The sequence below is a fragment of the Mus musculus genome, chromosome 16 (assembly GCF_000001635.26).
Source record: "Mus musculus strain C57BL/6J chromosome 16, GRCm38.p6 C57BL/6J".
NCBI classification, from domain to species: Eukaryota; Metazoa; Chordata; class Mammalia; order Rodentia; family Muridae; genus Mus; species Mus musculus.
In genome coordinates this window covers 34,039,878-34,059,158 of record NC_000082.6, presented here as the reverse complement: position 1 = coordinate 34,059,158, position 19,281 = coordinate 34,039,878, and the positions used below count along the sequence as shown (strand labels likewise).

Below are 19,281 nucleotides of genomic sequence, written 5' to 3'. Positions count from 1 at the left end.
GACTCCAGCTGTTTGCCTAAAGCAAACTTGAAACAGCATTGAGAATATTCTGGAGATCTCATTTTCCACTCGTGTATTTTTGCCATCACTTTATACAGAAAGCATAAGAAGCAGATATCAGTAGTAGCCAGGAAAGAGGAATGGCCATTCCTAACATGCATCTGGGAATGTCCAAGCCAGGCCATGGTTTACCCTGGAACATCAACTTGCTTTGCTTGGTAACCGAGGCACAGTTAATGCGGCTAAGACTGCTGCTTTGCTGACACAGCATCTGCTATAAACCTGGGTTTCGAAAACTTGGAGTCAGTTGCATCCCTGGGGCCTAGTGAATTTGGAGAGCCTGCTGCTTATCTTCAGGGAGGCCCTGTTTCTATCAGCTACTGCAGATGCTTATCACCCATACCAAACCCTTGAGAAATAATGTCAACACAGAAGACCACAGCCAGAGAGGAATTTTCTGAGATAAGATTACACCTTTGTCCTTAAAGACATGCCAGTGAATCCCCAGATGTTCCCTGAGCAGAGCAGCCTTGTAGGTTCTCCTCTTACCAGGGAATTTTAGGAGCTCTGTGTTTGTGCTTCCAAACACAGATACTCTGCTGTTGCTTTCCAAAGTATGCACAAGGCCCTAACAGCCCCCGGGGAAGTGCCCCAGCAGGGCCAAGGCCCAGCGAGCCCCAACAAGGAGCTTAGGGTTATCAGCCCCAGGGAGATCCTGGAGACAGCTCTCTCTTGGCAAATACATTTGTTAATTTTATTTCAGGATTATCTTTTCTGCTCTGAGGGTTTCCAAGGCTAGGGGAGATCTCTTGTCCAAGTCCAGGGCAGAATCACACAGGAAACTGTGATTCAGTCTCCGAGTAGGTACGAAAAGCCACCAGAACACCTTCTAGGTACCCAGCCGTTTACTTGGTTTAAATATCAGTTTGCAAACCAGGGCTGGGGTGGAGATCAGCTACCTCAGGACTGTGGTAGTAATGAGCATTCATGACACCCTCACCTTTAATTTGTCTTCTGAACACTAACAGTATCATTCTCTCTAGCCCGGGCACAGCTATCTGGATCTTAAGTCCAATCCCTTTTCCCCAAGATAGTTATATAGAGCTGCCAGATTAATTTGAAAAACAACAAAAAATAAAACAAAACAAGCAAACAAAAAACCTACCCCTTTTCTGTTGTGTCATTTCCCACCAGAATCTCAAAGTTCACAGTCCAGCCTATTGTCCAATATTTTCCCAAATGTTCCCTTCCTCCAGGTTTCTACCCCACTGATCTTACTCCCTGGAAAGGACCCACTTTGAACTGGATAACTTCCCTTCCAGTCCCCTGACTCTGCGATTGGTCTTGTTATCCTTCTCTTTGGGAGCAGACCTCCCCCAAACATCTCTGTCCTTAAACTTTTCCAGGCTAGTCTCTCCTACACAGTTATGACCCTTCTCTGAACTGGGCTCACTTATCAGGAGAGTCTGTTCTTACCAGCCTGCTGGCAATTAATCACACATGGCTTTGTGAGAAAATCTTTATCTCCTTTGCTCTGCTTGCTGTTCTGTTCTGTTCTTTTCTCTCCCTCCCGGCTTCTCTCTGCTGTCGTGCATGTGGAAGCGTGCGTAGCTAGACAAGAGATCAATGAAAATGGAGCCTGGATCTTATATTTTTAGAATTCACTCTCCACTACACTCTCTGTGATGTTGTTACTGGTTAGTGACTCTTGCTTGGCACTTGACTTGGGTGCCAGGATGCTGGTGTTGCTGTGCAACTTTCAGAAGTCTGAGGACCCTAGTTCTCTCAGCATGGGTGGAACCAAAAAACATCATCACTGAGCAGCTGGGGCTAGAACACCTGAAACGGACTTTAAAATCTTGTGTTTGGCTTAGTCAGGTTTTCTAGAGGCTCAACTCTGTAGATGTACTGCCGGTCTCCTCAAAGAGTAGCAAGTCTTCAAGTGTCAAATAAGGATTGTCGGCCATGTTTCTCCTGTGCTGTGCCCTCTCTAGCTCTCCCACTTCAATAGTGTGGTTCCTTGGGTTTGCTTTGCCTGTAGTCAGTGGGAACTCAAGCACTGGGCATGACCAGGTATGAAGGGCACTGAGTATGAACAGGTGTGAAGGGCACTGGGCATGAACAGGTGTGAAGGGCCAGTAGATGGTTAATTGCTCAAGTCTGGCTGAATGACCAACAGATCTCACCCTGTCCCTGGGAGCTGTGTGTCCTTGGGCAAACTGATTGATGTCTCTAAATGGGCAGTTTCCTCTTCTGTAAAATGAAGATAATAAGACAACCCTCCACCCCTTGAGCCCAGTTGTGTTGTCAGAGAATGAAACAAGATGGTCCTGTAAAATACTTAGGCTATTGTAAGCTCATTAAAGCATTGAGATAGTCCACAAATGCAACTTACAGACAATATGCTGATTTCTCCTATTTGAAAGAACAAAGCAAACTCTCTTGATCTCCAATCATTGTCCCTTTAAAACAAAACCGAAGTCCTCCCTTCCTCTCTCCGCCCTGTGTAACGAGCATGCCCCCTCCAGCACACCACAGCTGCTTTTCTGCAAAGTCACCGGCGACCGACGGCTGTGTAACTAAGTTTAAGGTTTCTTTGGTGAGAACTCTTGACCTGTCAAGGAGCATCCGACACAGCTGATCATGTCTTTCCTCCGTGCAGCCTCCTGGCCAGCTCCTGCTCTCATCTCTCCCTGCCTTTCTGACATTTTCTTCGCTTTCTCATCCTCCTGCCTCTTGCTGAGTCTCCAGACTTCTCTGTTCCCCACATCCATGCCTCTTGGTGTTTTCATTCACGGCATCCAGCGCCCTCTCTTCCCTGTAGCCCTCAGTCACCGGCAGCTTACCAGCACTCCCCCCCCACGCCCCCACCCCCAGCTCCAGCTCCAGGCTTGAAGTCTAGTGGCTCCTCAGCCTGTCTGCTAGTATCTATCTATGAGCATCTCGAAGATGCCTGCAACTGGCCTCCCTTCCATCTACCCTCAGAGTCACACTTCCATACTCTGCCTGCCTCGGGAACTTTATCCTTTGTCCTGCTGTCAAAACATATCCAGAGTCTGATCCCTTCTGGTGGCCACCAGAATCACTCAGTTGAAAGGAATATGGTGGTCTCCTAGGCAGTCTGTTGCCACTGACCTCAATTGCAAGTAAGAATGGCATTTTAGTATTATGATAGATGATATCCATCTTCTGGGAATTTTCCATGTAGGTAAAAACAAAGGTATCATACTATTGGCTACCCAGTCCGGGTGGTCCAGTCCCTTTTGCTTTCACTGACCCCCACTCTGTTCCCCTTGCTCACTGCTCTGATGCCACCCAGCATACCCCACACACTACCTTGGGACAGCTATACTTTTTCATCTTCTACTTGCCTGCCTTGGCCTTTGTTAAATGGCTGCATGGCTTGTCTCTCGCCGCTGTTAGGAACATGCTCAGACATCGATTGAGTCATGATCTAACCTCAATTACTCAATTACTGTTAATTTGTACCCTCTACTGCCCACTGCATTTCTCATCATCGCTGACACTGTCACCACCACTGTCACCATCACCATCATCATTAGTTTCTTTTCAAGACAGGGTTTCTCTCTATAGCCCTGGCTATCCCAACACTCGCTCTGTAGACCAGGCTGGCCTCCAATTCTTAGAGATCCGCCTGCCTCTGCCTCCTGAGTGCTGGGATTAAAGGCATGTGCCACCACTGCCCAGTCCAACCTTATTTTTTAATATAGTTGTTCTCATTATCTATGATACCTTACCTTACCTATTTCGTTGTTATGGTATATTATTATATTTTCCATCAGAATATAACCTCCATGGAAGCAGGAGCCTTTGTCTCCTGTGAGTTTCTATAAAACCTGGAATGGTATCTCACATGTGAACATTCGAATCAGTGTCAACTGTTACTGCTTTCTCTTGCCTGGGTCCACAGCTGGCCTTGACGTCTCTTTTGCTCCCTGAGGGTGAAACTGTCTTACTCAGCAGTTCAAAAGCCTGCTTTAACAGGTTCTGACGTGATGTCTCTGTCTGTCCTTCCTCCTCAGATTCATACTCTCATTCCTCCAGTGAGAATGGAGGCAAATCCGAGTCCGTGGCCCACCTGCAGTCTCAGCCCTCCCTGAACTCCATCCACAGTTCCCCTGGTCCCAAGCGCTCCACCAACACCCTCAAAAAGTGGCTGACCAGCCCCGTGCGCCGCCTCAACAGCGGAAAAGCCGACGGGAACATCAAAAAGCAGAAGAAAGTCCGGGATGGGCGGAAGAGCTTCGATCTGGGATCGCCCAAGCCTGGGGATGAGACGACACCTCAGGGAGACAGCGCTGACGAGGTACTCACCAGGGCCACAAGAGACCCCAACTTGTTTCCCTCCCAGCCATGTAATAAACAGCTCTACCCTCTCTAGTACTATGTCATCTTGAACTTCCCATTCCTGAGTCTTGACTACCTTGATTTATGACCCATTCACAGACCGATAAGTGCTATGACCATCAAGTAGATTTGCCAGATTCAGAGATCAGAATCTCTGGCCAGTCAATCCCCTGCCTCTACTGAGGATGACATTAAAACTGGCCAGACACAGAGTAAGAATGCAAGGCCGGAGACTGTCACTCTGGAAACTAGAGGCTGAGTGCAACCAAGGGTTTTGAGCAGTGTCACCTTAAAGCGTGCTGTGAATGGCAGTGGTAGTGGCCTCCTTTAGTCCCAGAACTCGGGAGGCAGAGGCAGCCAGTCTCTGAAGTTGAGGTCAGCTTGTTCTATATACTGAGTTCTAGGCAAGCTGGGGCTGCACACTGGGACCTTATCTCAAATAAATAAATAAGTAAACAAACAAACAAACAGAGGAGTTACAGAGGGAAGCTATGAAGAGTACATAAAGGCCACAGTGGACAAGACCTACGCTCACTGAGGGACTTTGGAGGCAGCTGGTGACGATGCAGTGAGACCTCTGACCTCATGTTAGTCACAGAACACTGGGTTCTTGTAGAGCTGAGATTCTATAATAAAAATATAGGGCGTGCACTTTGGCTTGGGGAATGAAATGCCCGTGTTATCTGCAGAACTTGCCGACTCCAATCACTGGTGAAGCTAGGAAAGTCTTTCAGATGCAGAGCCAGACTCTGCCTTGTAATTTTGTTCCATCTGTCATTTCTCAAGGTAGAGATGGCATACAACCCTGGTGAGATTTGGATGGTAGCTTAATAGCCCTTCAGAAAAATTTGAAGTTAGGTGTGGTGAGGTGACACACCTGTAATTCCAGCACCCAAGAGGCAGACATAGGAATCATGAGTTCAAGGCCAGCCTAGACCCTGGGGGGAGGCGGAGGAAGGAGTGGGGGTTGCAAAGGGAGGAGAAAATTAGCTTTAAAAAAAAAAAACTTCCAGCCTTCTCCCTTCCTGAGTATTTCTCCTTTAAGAGCTTTTCCTAAATGTCAAGTCTTGACTTATTGGTATCTTTTATTGGTGTGGCAGTACCTAATGGTGTTATTTTGTTCTAGAAGAGCAAGAAGGGTTGGGGCGAAGACGAGCCAGATGAAGAGTCACACACACCCCTCCCTCCGCCCATGAAGATCTTTGACAACGACCCCACACAGGATGAGATGGTAGGAACTCTGCTGAGGTTTCTCTTCCTGAGTTTGTAAAGCAGGAATCAGCGCTGCCCTCCCCATTGGTGCTTTCCCTTCCTGAGCCCTCGAGGACACGGGTGTCAGTGAGCAGGTGTCCTCCCCCACGATCATGGAGGCTTGGCCTTGTTCTGGGCAGTGTAGGGACACGCAAAGACCAGTTCAAGCAGGAACTCGCCTGGGAAAGCTCAAAGGGTCCCGTGGGGACTTCAGTATTTGCAGGCAGCAGTCCTAAAAGGAATCTGTGAGGGGCCAGGTGGCAATCATTGCATAATGCCTGATGCCCAACTTGTGTTTTAGTCATCTTCTGCACTCGGCTCTAAAAGTCTAACAACAGCCTCTTCTCCTTGAGCCAGTGCTGATAAAACTCGGCCATCTCAGCACATAGGGTAGAGATGCTCGTGGTGAAGGGGTTGCTGTCAATCATGGGAAAGCAAAGCATGTCAAATTGCCACCGCCTTTTGTTTTGTGACATGTTCTGCTCACTGGTTGGAAAGGTCCTTGTCCCCTCTGCCACTAATGCCCCAGTGGTCAGCCTGTTCTACTTGTTCCCGAGGGAGCCGTGGCTTGACTCTGGAGGTCTTGACTTCCAGGTACTGACGGACAGCTTGGGGCTGCTTTGTTTCTTTCGATACTATGTAGCCTTGCCCAGCCAGAAACTCATTATATAGACCAGGCTTGACCCCAGGTTTGCAGAGATCCACTTGCCTCTGTCTCCCTAACTCTGGCATTAAAGGCACGTGCCACCATTCCCGACTGGAGCTGTGGTGGTGCTGTGTGTCCTTGCTCTCCTCACAGCTGTGCCTGGGCTCCTTGGATTCTCCTTGCTTTCTTATACAGTGGCTTGACTCTGGTCATTGAGTCGGAAGTTGCAGCTTTTGATTGCACTTGCCATTGTCTTCCCAAGTGTGGTTTTGTGGTGGCAGTGGTGGCTCGCCTGGTTGTCTTTGATTCTCACTATGTTCTTCCCTGTGCCCTGTACTGGGGAAGCCTCCTTTGAGTTAGCAGGCTAAGCATGTATAGGCATCAGACTTTATAGGCTCTGTTTATGGATGTTCCAGCATTTCTGATTTTAATTCTGTCTGCTTTGCATTTGGTTGTTAACCCATAGTAAATATCCAAGGTGTAGAGCCAGGGATTAAGATGTGGTGGCCTCCCATTTTGCTCCCCCTAAGAAGCATACAGTTGGGTCCATTTCTACAGAGATGTTTGGACCCTAGTTTCTAGGCCAAGTTGACTCTGGGCCATTGAGAAAGAAAGCAACAGAAGGATGTATGACATTGTACCCAAAGGGATTCCCAGAGGCAGAGATGCCTGCCCTTCACCTTCATGAGATCTAGCCTCCTGACTTCCCCACTCACCCTTGTAAAATGGCCTATGAACTGTGTGTGTGTGTGTGTGTGTGTGTGTGTGTGTGTGTGTGTGTGAGAGAGAGAGAGAGAGAGAGAGAGAGAGAGAGAGAGAGAGACAGAGAGACAGAGAGACAGAGAGACAGAGAGACAGAGAGACAGAGACAGAGACAGACAGATGGGGGTGGAGGGAGGGGATGGTAGAGTTTCCAGGTTCCATTGTCTGCATAAAACAGGCCATGAACCCTCTCCTGGTCCCCTCACAGTTTGTTGGGGTGAATGGTGTTAGGCTGTTCCTGAATAATTTTTAACTGAGAATGCAGGCTTACTCCAGGCATCTACGTGGTCCTTTTCTCTGTTGTACCTCATGCATGGCAATAGTTCCATGTTAGACAATCAGCTCTCCCCACGCTGGCTGGCTTGATTTCTGTCCATTTGGTTTTTGTTGAACTATTTGGAATTGGAATAAGTCCTACCTAGCACTCCTAGCAAGTAGAGTTGAGTTTATTGAAACAATTTTGATTTGAGGAGACAGAGTCTACTAGCCCTGGCTGGCCTGGAACTCATTTCATAGACCAAGCTTGCAGACTTCACTGGAGTGTGCGTGGCACAAGCTGGCCCTGAACTTGCTGCAACCCTTTTGCCTCTGCCTACTGAATGTTAAAATTCCAGGTGTGCCCCACCAGCCCTGAAGGAACTTTAACTGAAAGTTTAATCATTTAAAGTTAACAAAGGCTCCTTTATTCCCTGTGTCATGTGTGCTTTGTTCACATCTGTGGATGTTTCCCACTTCCACTGTGTATGGTGATCAATGCTTCATCTATTCCTGCTTTTAGAATCTTATTAGTGTTGCCTGTTCAACCTTAATTTCAGTAACTGGAGGATATTTTACTGACCTGTATGCTCCATAATTGTCCTGAGCGGACCTTTGTGAGACAGCCCTAGGTGTTTCCGGTCTTTGTACCTCTGAGTAATACCCCTGAAGACCACTGTGTAGCTCCAGCTTCTGTTTTTCGGACATCTGACTCTGGAATGAGTTTCCAGAAGTAAGATTACCCAATCAGAGATGGTAACTAAATTTTTCAAACCAAGACTTTTTTTTTTTGCATTCTCTCCAAAGAGGAAAACAAAAACAGTATTGCTTTATCTTTCTTAATTACATTTATTTGATCTCCTTCAATCTTAAAAGTAAAGAGTTAAAGTTCTTTTGGAAACTCTTCCCTAACCTAAAGGGAGAAACTGAAGCTGGCCTAGCCCAGGACATTGCTCTTTCTATGTTCCTAAGTAATTCTCCTCATGTCTCAGCCTGGGAACACCACTGCTGTCTGCTATCTGCTCTCTGCCCTCTGCCCTCTGCCCTGGGCCCTCTGCCCTCTCCCCCATCCCCTGATGCACCGGACTAGAAGCACACACCTTAATACAGAGCTAGCCATCTCTCCCCTAGCTTTACCTCAGGAGGGTGGAAGAAGGAAAATGCAAGCAGACTAATAGCCAAAGGTTCCTTTAGTGTGTGGGAGAAATACCCAGCAATTATGCAAACGACCACTGCACAAAGCCTTGCCACTGGTCCAGGGGAAGGACACAGAGAGGCCTATAGTTGAGTCTCCCTTTGCTGTGAGCAGCGTCTCTGGGAGTCCCCGCCTGTGACATACAACTCTTTGGGGACCCTTACGAGTGCTGTGTGTGTGTGTGTGTGCGTGTGCGTGTGCGTGTGTGTGTGTGTGTGTGTGTGTGTGTGGTGGGAGGTGGGAAATGAGAACGAAAGGGAGGGAGAAGATATGGAGAGAGGTATCAGGCTTGCTTGACACACAGTGCCGCTCCAGAGCTAGGGCTGTAGCGAGGCAGGACTTTATCTCCTTCACCCACATTTGAGCCTGGAATTGCTTGTACCTACCAGACCATGGGACAGCAGCGGGCTACTACAAGAGGCTGAAGTCTTGATCTCCCTCAGAACAGTTTCCCCTGCTCTGCTATCAGTCCGCATAGCTCTTGCCTGTGGGTTTCCTGGGGGATCCAATGACCCCTCCCTCAGCCTCTAAGGAAAACCAGGCCCATCTATACTTGGTAACTGACCAGAGTCCCTCACAAGGGATCTGCAGGCCTCCCTCTACCCCACTAACCACCGCCATCTCCCTCTGTTGTCTCTGTCCTCTGAACACTAAGCTGTGCTTTTCTAACTGGAGCTTTGGAGCGTGTGTGGTTTGCTTCCTAACTGCGTTCCTCGCCTCTCGCTAACCTGCTTTTCCTTTGCTGTCCGTGTCTTGCAGTCGTCTTTGCTAGCAGCCCGGCAGGCTCCCCCTGACGTGCCTACTGCTGCAGACCTTGTCAGTGCAATAGAAAAGTTGGTCAAAAATAAGCTGGTAAGTGGGCATGCTGGAGGCAGCTCCGAGTTACCTCTCACCTCCGTGTGGCTCCCAGGACCTCAACCAGGGCCTCGAACCGGTCTCCCACATCCTAATTTCACGAATCGCAACTGCATATAATGGTGTTTTCTAAAAAATGAACTGCCCCAGGGGCCTTTTCATCTTTATGTGGAAATTGGCATAGGAAACCAGCAGGGCCTTTAGTGTTGAGGTGGACAAAAGGTGAAAAGTTTCCAAAGCAAATATACTCACCGAAGCTGACCAACTGGTCCCTAGACATGTGGCACTCAGCGGCTGATGGACGTGTTTCCGGCTAGCTCTGAAACCAGTGTCCCGCGCTGCTGAGACAGAGTGTGGTCTGGGCGTTTTAAAGAACCAGGATGTTTTATTTAGAGAGTCCCTAGTTTAGCAAGCCTTAGAAATTAGACATGATATAGAAACATGGAAATAACCACGCCAGGAAAGACTGGAGCCGAACGTGTCTCTGCCACATGAGCCACCAACAACTTGTCTAGCCTGTGGCAATCTTACGGGCCAACCAGAATACCACAGGGAGGGCAGTTAGCCTGAGCTGGATCAGGATTTCAGGGGTGTGCTAATGCTCCTCCTAGATGCAGCTGTCTCTCTGCCCCCATCTTTCTGTGTAAGCAATAAGGCAGCAGTGAGAAATGTGCTCCTGTCTTCCTCTGTCGTCTGTGCCTCCTGGTTGGCTTTTCTGTCACTTGGCTGAGTCGCTGTTCTTCCAATACTAACCCTCCTCCACTTGGCCCAGGGGTTGGAGGACCGTGGGGCATCCTCTCTAGGCCTGATGGTTGTTGAGGACAGAGCAAATGGTGACTGTAGATGGTGGTTCTGGGAAAAGGGCGAGTTCTGGGAGGCTGTCCCCTTTCACACCATTTCCCCTGCCCTACGCATGGGCTTTTGTTTTTGTTTTGTGTTTGTTGTTTTGCTTTGCTTTTTATTTCCAGTCACATTGTTGATTTTACAGTGTCGCAGGCTTGTCTCTCTTCTCTCAAGTTTTTGTTGCTATCCTCCATTTCTCTGGGATGGTCTCCTGCTTCCTTTTGCTTATCTAATGCACAGTAGGCCTTCAGGGCCCCACCCACCCAATCTCATCTCTCACAAAGGCTTCCCTGGACAGGCCTGGCCAGATTTCCTCTGAGGTCTCACGGCCGTTCCGAAGCTTCCGTACTGTCAGAGACAGCTCTGTTGTTAAAATGGCTGAATACTGCCATTTCTCTCCCTGTTCACTCGTTATTCCAGGCAGTATTATTATTTCTCTCCCATTAATAGATAGTAGTCTTTTACACTGAATAGGTTCTTCATGCACACTTGTTTCCAAAGATCCATATCTGCTTCTATTTGGGGTGACCTTTACCCTGACTCTTACCACTGGTAACCTTTGCACTGTTGGCCCCCCGGTTTATGTGGTTGTTGGGTCCAGTGTTAGAAACCTGAGTGAAACTACTAGGATGCCCCACAGAGGCAAAAGTCTGAGAGAAAAAGGAAGTATGGGCTGAGGTGACTGTTCACAGGCCAGATCACAGACTCTCAATAAATAGCTGCTGAATCGACGCCCTTTCTGTGGTACATTTACCATAAAAAGAGCATCAACTTTTCCTACCAATAATTAGCTTCTTGAAGATCTCCATGGAACTACAATCTAGGGATATCTTTGTCATAATGTAAGAAACCAAACACATCTTAAGAAAGGAGTGAGGGAGTGGTGGTTTGGTTTCTTAGAATTTTCCCACCAAAATTTGATTCTTTTTCTTTTCTCCTTCTTTCTTCCCCACCCCACTGTAGTGTAGCCACAGAGCAGCAGCAGCAAATGAAGGGTATTTCAACCATGTTTGAAAAAACTGAGTTGCTTTTTGACTTCTAAGATGTATACCTAATTTATTCACCATTAGCTTTTGGCTTCAAAGAAAAGAGGCTCTTTAGATAGTTCTAGGGTTTATTTGATGGAACACAGCCGCAGAGAGGTGTCCAGAGTAGCCAGTGTTGTCACAGACTTAGCCAATTAAAGTTCAGGGTCTATGTCGACATTACAGAATTGTCCAAAGTTCAGCATGCAGGCCAAGAGCGGCGGTACCATTGAGCTCCAAGCCTCCTAACCACGCCTCTGTGAGCTGTGTGAGAGTAATCTATTCATCCTGAATGCAGTCATCTAGAGGGGCGTCTCTGCCAGTCCCTGAAGTGCTGCTCTGGAAATGAAGCCTTGGTCTAATGCTTGCTCCAGAGGACGGAACCTGGACTTGGAGGGGTTGTTATCTCAGTATGACATGAGGAAGAACTAACAGAGTCCTTTTCGATTAAAAGTCTGATTCCATTTTAAGGAGTTTCTCATAGGCCAGGATTTCAGTCTGGAGTCTGTCTGCTTTCTTTGAACAATTGTTCAAGCCATAGCATCAGATTCTGCACTTAGATTCACTTGGCTCCCTAGCTCGATGGGGGCTGTGCGATCCTCCCATGTTCTAGGTCCCAGGGCTGCCCCAGTGCAGTCCCTGGTTATTGTTGCAGCAAGATTCCACCTTTGCTACCCAGAATTGCTACTGGAGATCGAAAGCAGGATTCGAAGGCTTGCCTCCGATGCAGTTAAATCCCTGGAGAGCCTCCACTCTCCTAGGCATGGTGGGGCCCTTCAGAGTTCTTACTGGCTTACTTGTCTTTAGCCTGCCCACACTTCCCCCAGCAGAGCTAACCCACTTTTCCTGGGTTCTGTCTTAAACTCAGAAACAAACATTTTTTTCTCTCGTTCCATATGAATCTTGATAAGACTTTTCATTCTTTAGCAACTGTGGTTTTGTAACAGGTACCAAGTGTGTGCAGGACTGGAAGGCAAAGGTCCTGGGGGCTCCTACTGATAACAGAGCCCTAGAGACGTCTCTTTGTCTACTCTGGAGAGTGACTTGGGTGTTTGACCCCTCCTGATAATGATGATGAATCTGATAACCTGAATCTAATCTCAAGAGAGTCAAGACGAGTGCCTAGGCACAGCCATGCTCCACACACTGATAAGCAGGCACCTGCAAATATTATCGCTTAGGGATAGTGAAAACCCAGCTGTCTCCAGCTTCCACAACCTCATGTGGAACATGTGGGAAGTTAGTATCTGTTGGCAGATTGGTGATGGGTGAACGTTTTAGGAAAAGAGTTTAATAGATGATACCGTTTGGTTTTATCCTTCAGATCTAAAGAGTCCTAGCTCCCTGTCCATGGGAGAGTCGAATGTGTTTATTTACTGTGGCCTGGAGCCCCCAGGGTTCTGCCACCTGCCTGGCAGACAGGACTGAGCCTCCAAGAAGAAAGCCCCATCTCAGCGCAGTGCTTGCTGTGGGTGGCATAGGCTGGCATCAGTCAAGCTTCTACTTCTGGCTCTCCTGCTTTGAGAACACTCTCTTCCCCAGGGCAGCCCTGTGTGTGGCTCAGGCCGGGATGTGTTTCCGTCGGTGCCGGGCTATCCCTTTACATCAGTTCACTTGGTCAGTCAGTAGCCCTGTCGAGTTAGCAGGAAATAAAGCAATATCCATCATATCCATTCTGGAGGTGCACGCTATCTAGAACTGGGTCGTCTGGTCTTAATATTCCAGTCAGGGCTCCTGAGGTTCAGAATTGGAAAGGTTAGAATCCAACAAAGATTTTAAAACCTGGAGGCACCAACCTGCAGTATCGTGTGCCTGGAAATCCCACACCTCAGGTTTCTGCCATGCAGGTGTCCTGTAGCTGACCCTGGTGAGGATGGCTTAGCCCTAAAGCTTTTTTGTCAGGGGGATAGTATGAAAAAAAAATATTAAAAGTACATTAGTGTCAAAATGTGAGCTTCCCAATATGACGTGATGGGTATATGTACACACACACACACACACACACACACACAGAGGGGGAGAGAGAGAGAGAGAGAGAGAGAGAGAGAGAGAGAGAGAGAGTGTGTGTCAACTGTTCACTCTATGGAGACACAGAGCTGTTATTTCACCTGGTTACTTCCTGTGTGACAAGAACACCTAAATCTATCTCTTTGACGAAGGTCCCTGATGTAATTCCATGTTAAGTGCAGCCTTCGGGTATGGCTCAGGTCTGGAACTGTTTGTGCCGCAGGCCTGAGACCTAGCACTGCTGACTTCTGTTGTCCCTCCCTTCCTCCCCTCCCTATCCTCCCACACTGGCAGCCTCTACTCCATTTCTCTAATTCCATACAAACTTGACTCTTGAGAAAGACGTCCTTTATAGAAGGGAAAATGTGATATTTTTCCTCTGTGTTTGGCTTATTTCATTTGGCATCAGGTTGTCCAAGTTTATCTAAAATGTGGCAAATGGTAGAATATTTTCTTCATGCCTGACTAAAAAAGTGTATGTGTAGGCACGTATGTGTGCCCCTTTATCCATTCATGTAGCGGCAAAGCTTAAGCTGTCATCTTGGCTGTTGTAAATGGTGTCCCTGTGAGCTCAGATATAGACATCTTCACCTCATTCCTCACCCATCTCCCTTTTTATTTTAGGCTTTGGGGGGTGGGGTCCCTCTACATAGCCCTGGCTGTCCTGGAACTCACTCCATAGACCAGGCTGGCCTTGAACTCACAGAGATCGGCCTGCCTCTGCCTCCCTAGTGTTGGGAGTAAGGTGTGAGCCACCACGCCCAGCTGGAGTGCTGAACCTTATGATACTTCTATATTTCCTTTCCTTAGGAATGGACACACTGTTTTCCCAGGTGACTGCATCCCAGTCTTCACTCCCACCAACAGCATGAGGAAGTTTCTTCTTCTCTCCCCTCTCACCAACTAGTACTTGCTTTCTTCCCCCACCTCTACCTCTTTCTCTTCTCCCCACTTCTTCTCACCCAGTATACGATAACTATCCTAAGGGCATGATAAAGAAGTTTTTAGTGTTAGAGCAGCTAAGAGGGGGCTGGTTAGCGTGGTGAGTGGTGCTAGACCAGCCACTTCCCTGTTATCTTATTGGATGAGCCTTGATCTCCACCCAGGCAGCCACAGTGTAGTCCCTTGAAGCCTACCCGGCACCTACCTCTGAGATCCAGCACGGAGCCTTCCTTATACAGCCCACAGCCTAAGATAACGCTCAGAAGCCTTTCCTGCCTGTACTGGTGCAGTCTGTCCCTCCCTGATTTTAGTATGGCACCTCTCCACATGATTGCCAAAGGCGTGCCTTCCCTCTTAAAAGCAACTTAATAAAAGCTTTATATCCTCATTCCGGAGAGACTGTGGAAATGACGGCGGTCCAGGCAGAGATCATCATTTGATACACTCAGTGCTAGAGCTTTCATATGTTTTCTCTCAGACCCTTTGGTAAATAATGTAATCATGGTATTAGATTTTAAATCCTGCTCTCCTTCGCTGTCCTGTCAGAGATGTGGCATTAAAAGCTCTTTAGAGTGTTGAGAGTGATCTTTCTAAAACTTACATCCAGTCTCATTCTCCTGCTTACTGCCACGGACAAGGGTCTTTAGAATCTCTTCTATGCATCTCCAGGTTCCAACCTTGATGCTCCTGCCTTCTTTCTGTGGTACCCACCTACCCCAGCTCACTGGTATCTACCCCTGCTCACCAGCACCCCTGACACTAGCACTCCCCCACACACTAGCACCCATCCCAGGTCACTAACACACACACACACACACACACACACACACACACACACACACACACACATGCACACACCATTCATTAGCACTGTCTTCTGCCAGTCCAGATCCTCACATATCCAACTCTACCTGCAACAGGTTTTTAGCTCACCTCACATGGTTTCACTCCATAACCTTTCTCACAGTGCAGTTCCTACTAGGAATGTATGTTCCTCAGTTTCTATATCCAGTGAACTCTCTCTCTCTCTCTTTTGTTTGTTTGCTTGTTTGTTTGTTTGTCTTTAACTTGTTAGAGTAGCCAGTTCTTCACATCCTTGGGTTCCTTTTCTGTAGATTCACCCAACCTCAGATCAAAGCTCTTTGGGGAGAAATTACATCTGCCCTGAATATGTATTGACTTTTTTCTTCCTTGTTCCCTAAGCAAGACAGTGTAACAATCCCTGTATAGCATCTACATTATACTCGCTATATAAATAATGCAGAAATTAGTTAACTATATAGGAGGGTGAATGTAGTTGTGGAAACACTAAGCATTTTAAAAGGATCTGAGCGCCCTGGATTTGGGGATCCCAGGGATTCCTGAGCCAGTCCCCCAGGATACCGAGGGATAGTTTGACTCAGCTTTGCCTTTGCTGTAGTCTTTCTTTTCTATCTCCCTCCCACTTCACAGCTGCCTGTCCATGTGGTCCATCTGTCAGAACTCTCAGTGTGGGTTAGACTATGGAGGTCTGAGACTCTTCCTCGTCCTCATTTCTCCAGCCTCTCCAAGTATTCAGTATATAATATAGTAGATGCTTGATTTTCTATGTGCAAGTAAGACATTAATTACAATGCCATATAATGAGTAATATGCAGGGAGAGTGAGAGTGTGCTTACAGGAAGGGCATTTTATGGGCATGACTGGGACAGTGGCCTTCCTCTACAGTAAGCTGTCTATTTGAATCTCTTTGCATTTCTGTAAGGAAATGGACAGTTATAGGGACTTGTATTTGCTCCTTCCTTGTTTCAGTTCCTTTTCATATGCTGCATGTTATGACCCTGAACCACAGGTAGGACAGACGTCTCTACTGTGGAGACAAACTGGCAGTCACTGTCTCTTTCCCCAGAGACAACAATGATGACAGGTTGGTTGCCCTGGTTGCCCTAAGTTAGATCCCTGTATCCAGCCCTGGCATCCGAGACCTAGGGGATCACTCTGAAATTGCTATAAGCAGGAGAGCCAACTCCATCATTGCAGGCAGGCTGCCCACCATAAGAGCTTAGCGGGCCCTCTTTTTCCTTGCCACCGTGCCAGTTTCTGAAGCTGTCCCAGAGTCCTCTCCAAGACATAACCCGGCTTCTTTGTTCATACAAAGTCAAGAGGGAACTGCAGATCCTCCTGTGTGACACATTGGGCTCCTCAGAGGCCCTTTACCCTGTGGACTGATTGGCCCATGCCAAGCTGATTGTGCCACACACCCTGGAGGCAGTGGTGTAGGCCTGCTCACTGAGCCTGGCACTCACCTTCCCACCAGCCTACAGGCCACAGAATAAAGGCCACACCAGGACAGTGAGGAAGATGGGGAGTTAAAGGTACTAATCATATCCATCCCCAGCTAGGTCCATCTGTCCCGGAGCCTGTCTCTGGTGATGGCACCAAGGGACATGCGCTGGGAAGCTGCCTGTCCACTGGCTTGTCCAGCCTCAGCACCCGACATTCTAATTTCCTTAATAACAGGTTACAGATCCTGTATCTATAAATGTAGCTAAACCCTCCTCGACCTTTCTTTATTTTTAGCCTATACTGCTGCTCTGGATATAACAGTTTCCATGGTTGATTACGTGTTCTGTAAACACCTTTACGTCAAGTGGAAAGCAGTTGTCTCTCTCAAGCTGGAAGATGCTGTCTGTGCGTTTAATTCTAGTGTTGGCAACAGATCCCTGTTTGACCCTTGACACTGTTGCTCAGTTTAGGGAGTGGGGGAGAAGGCTGATGTCACCGTTCGACAATATATAAGGCTTTAATATTCTCTTTCATTTCTCCTCTTGGGTACCACATTTGCTTTCATTTATTTCCCTGGAATGTTCCTTCCTGCCTCTGTTTGGCTTCTGTTGAAATGTAGCAGCTAAGAGAGTCAGTGATGGATATTCTCAAGCGCAGACTGTTTAAGACCAGGCCACAGCCTTTTGCTCTACCGCCTCGATGATCGGCACTATTAGAACTTGGTGTCTTGTGTCTTAGAACTAAAGTTTTCAAAGACTACTAAACGAAGCCTTTCTTTCTAGAAACCACAGAGGCCGGCATGGTCAGGCACCTTGGGTAGTTGACATTTGCCTTTCATGCTTGTGTTATGGATGCCCGCCTTGACCTTGGATGTCTGCCTTGACCTTGATCTCTGTTGTTTCCCTTGTAGCTTCCGCTGATCCTCAGGGCACTTACATTGCATACAGCCCCACTCTCAGGCTCAGGGAACACAACCAATGAGGGGTTAGAAAGAATGCAAGGGTTGGAAGATGGGATACAATGTTGCAGAACATCATCTCTTGGGCTTCCATTGTTTCATGGCTCTTGCACCCATGAACTCAAAGCAGCTATGGTTATCTGACAAGACCTATCTAAGATTGGACCCAGCAACATTTCATCATGAAACAAGGAAGGGCTCAGGAACCTCCCTCCCTGAGGACTATTAACAGTTTCACAGGGGAGATGTTACTTTCTTTCTTTCTTTTTTTTTTTTTTAATAAATTTTTTTAAAGACCTATTTATTTATTATATGTAAGTATACTATAGCTGTCTTCAGACACTCCAGAAGAGGGCATCAGATCTCGTTAAGGGTGGTTGTGAGCCACCATGTGGTTTCTGGGATTTGAACTCAGGACCTTCAGAAGAGCAGTCAGTGCTCTTAACCGCTGAGTCATCTCTCCAGCCCGAGATGTCACTTTCTTCAGTGGTGTAGCCACTGATAAGTCCACTGATAAGTTGGGCACGCTCAAGTAAGTAACCTCCCACCCAGGAAGTAGCCTTATTTATTTATTTATTTATTTATTTATTTATTTATTTATTACACACAGAGACGAAAGTAGGAGGCACCTTGTTAGGAAAGAAGGGTTTCAGGTGAAAAAGGGGTGGGGATAGGACAGGGTAGTAATAGGGGAAAAACAAAAGAGCTAAAGTTCATTGCATATATGTATGAGACTGCCAAAAAATTAAAATTAAAAACTCTTCAAAGACCTATCCAGTATCCTAAACATAAGCATTAAGCAAATCAACTTAGGACATTAAAATGTTAGTTTGGCCCCAAAGAGGATATTACGCTACCAGTTACAACTTGAGTATGTTACAACTTGAATATGTTACTGTTACCAGTACCAGTGACAGAGAGAACTAACCACTGGGGAGCACTCTTAGCCTTTCCTGGGGTTTGTACAAGCATCATCTCTGTCCTTTAGAAATTTGCTAAAAGGGAGGATCTGATCTGAAAACCCAGGGACACACGGGACAGTTTCGTGTCTCCTACAAGAGAACCCTGTGTTCTTCAGATCTGGGCTTAGCCCTCAGGTTCCTTTTCTCGGCTGCTTCTAGATACTGGATTAATCCACTTACCTTTTTTTTTCTCAAACAAGTAAGCACCTTATGTACCACCTTAATTAACAGGAATGAGGATTAATGAAAGAAAGCTCTTGGCAACATTAACAAAGATGTTTTTAGAACAGGCTCCATCTGTTGGCTGTTTTTCCGACTACATCTCATTGTCTTCTTCCAAGAATTGCAGTTACCCTAACAAAGTATGGTTTCCACCACCTACCTCTGTCACTTTCCTTCGCTTTCCAATTTGCATGAAGTAGTCCTATGACCCGTTTTCCTTCCCAACAACACCTTATTTGGTATAGAACCGTAGTGGTTAGCTTTCCTGCTGGAGCCTCACCCAGAGATAAATCGCCGTGACAATTTCATTATGTCTGGGCAGTTGGTGGCACATGGATGCCTAGTGTGCCCTGATCACACGGGTTCCTGATGTGTCCTGATCACATGACAAGTAGTGTCATCCCTGATTGTGGATGGCAGCAACCTGCTGCAAGGAGGAGGAAGTCTCTGATCTCCTGATGCTTCACTGTAGTTCAGAGAGCACAGCCTTGGCTGCTGGCCTTCCTATTGCCTGTGGCCAGGCTGGGGAGACACAGGGCTTGTAAAGAACTTTCCAGTTCTCACTCTCAGACTATTTATTCTTCTCTTTTTAGACTCTGGAAGGAGGCTCTTACCGGGGGAGCTTGAAGGACCCTACAGGCTGCCTGAATGAGGGGATGACCCCTCCCACACCTCCTAGAAACCTGGAAGAAGAACAGAAAGCCAAGGCGCTGAGAGGCAGGATG

At 47.3% G+C, this 19,281-nt stretch overlaps 1 protein-coding gene across 38 annotated transcripts in view, besides 1 other annotated feature; it reads left to right on the top strand.

Moving 5' to 3' along the window:
- The window catches only part of Kalrn (kalirin, RhoGEF kinase), a 604,205-nt gene that overhangs the window by 514,119 nt on the left and 70,805 nt on the right, over positions 1-19,281 (top strand). For 24 of the 38 annotated variants that reach the window (XR_001781845.2, XR_001781844.2, XM_011245955.2 and 21 more), the window contains 4 exons: positions 4,044-4,327; positions 5,495-5,599; positions 9,237-9,329; positions 19,150-19,280. Coding sequence is in view for 36 of the 38 variants with exons in the window: in XM_011245955.2 (XP_011244257.1) it covers positions 4,044-4,327; positions 5,495-5,599; positions 9,237-9,329; positions 19,150-19,280 (613 nt within the window). In the remaining 2 variants the exon portion in view is untranslated. The remainder of the gene's footprint in view (positions 1-4,043; positions 4,328-5,494; positions 5,600-9,236; positions 9,330-19,149; position 19,281) is intronic. The other 14 variants (XM_011245961.3, XM_030249191.1, XM_017317074.2 and 11 more) reach the window with 3 other exon arrangements.
- Positions 8,479-9,519: an enhancer, noted in NCBI's record as "VISTA enhancer mm268". NCBI's record gives its function as "enhancer in: other[6/7]" and the evidence as "EXISTENCE:transgenic organism evidence [ECO:0001131][PMID:17130149]".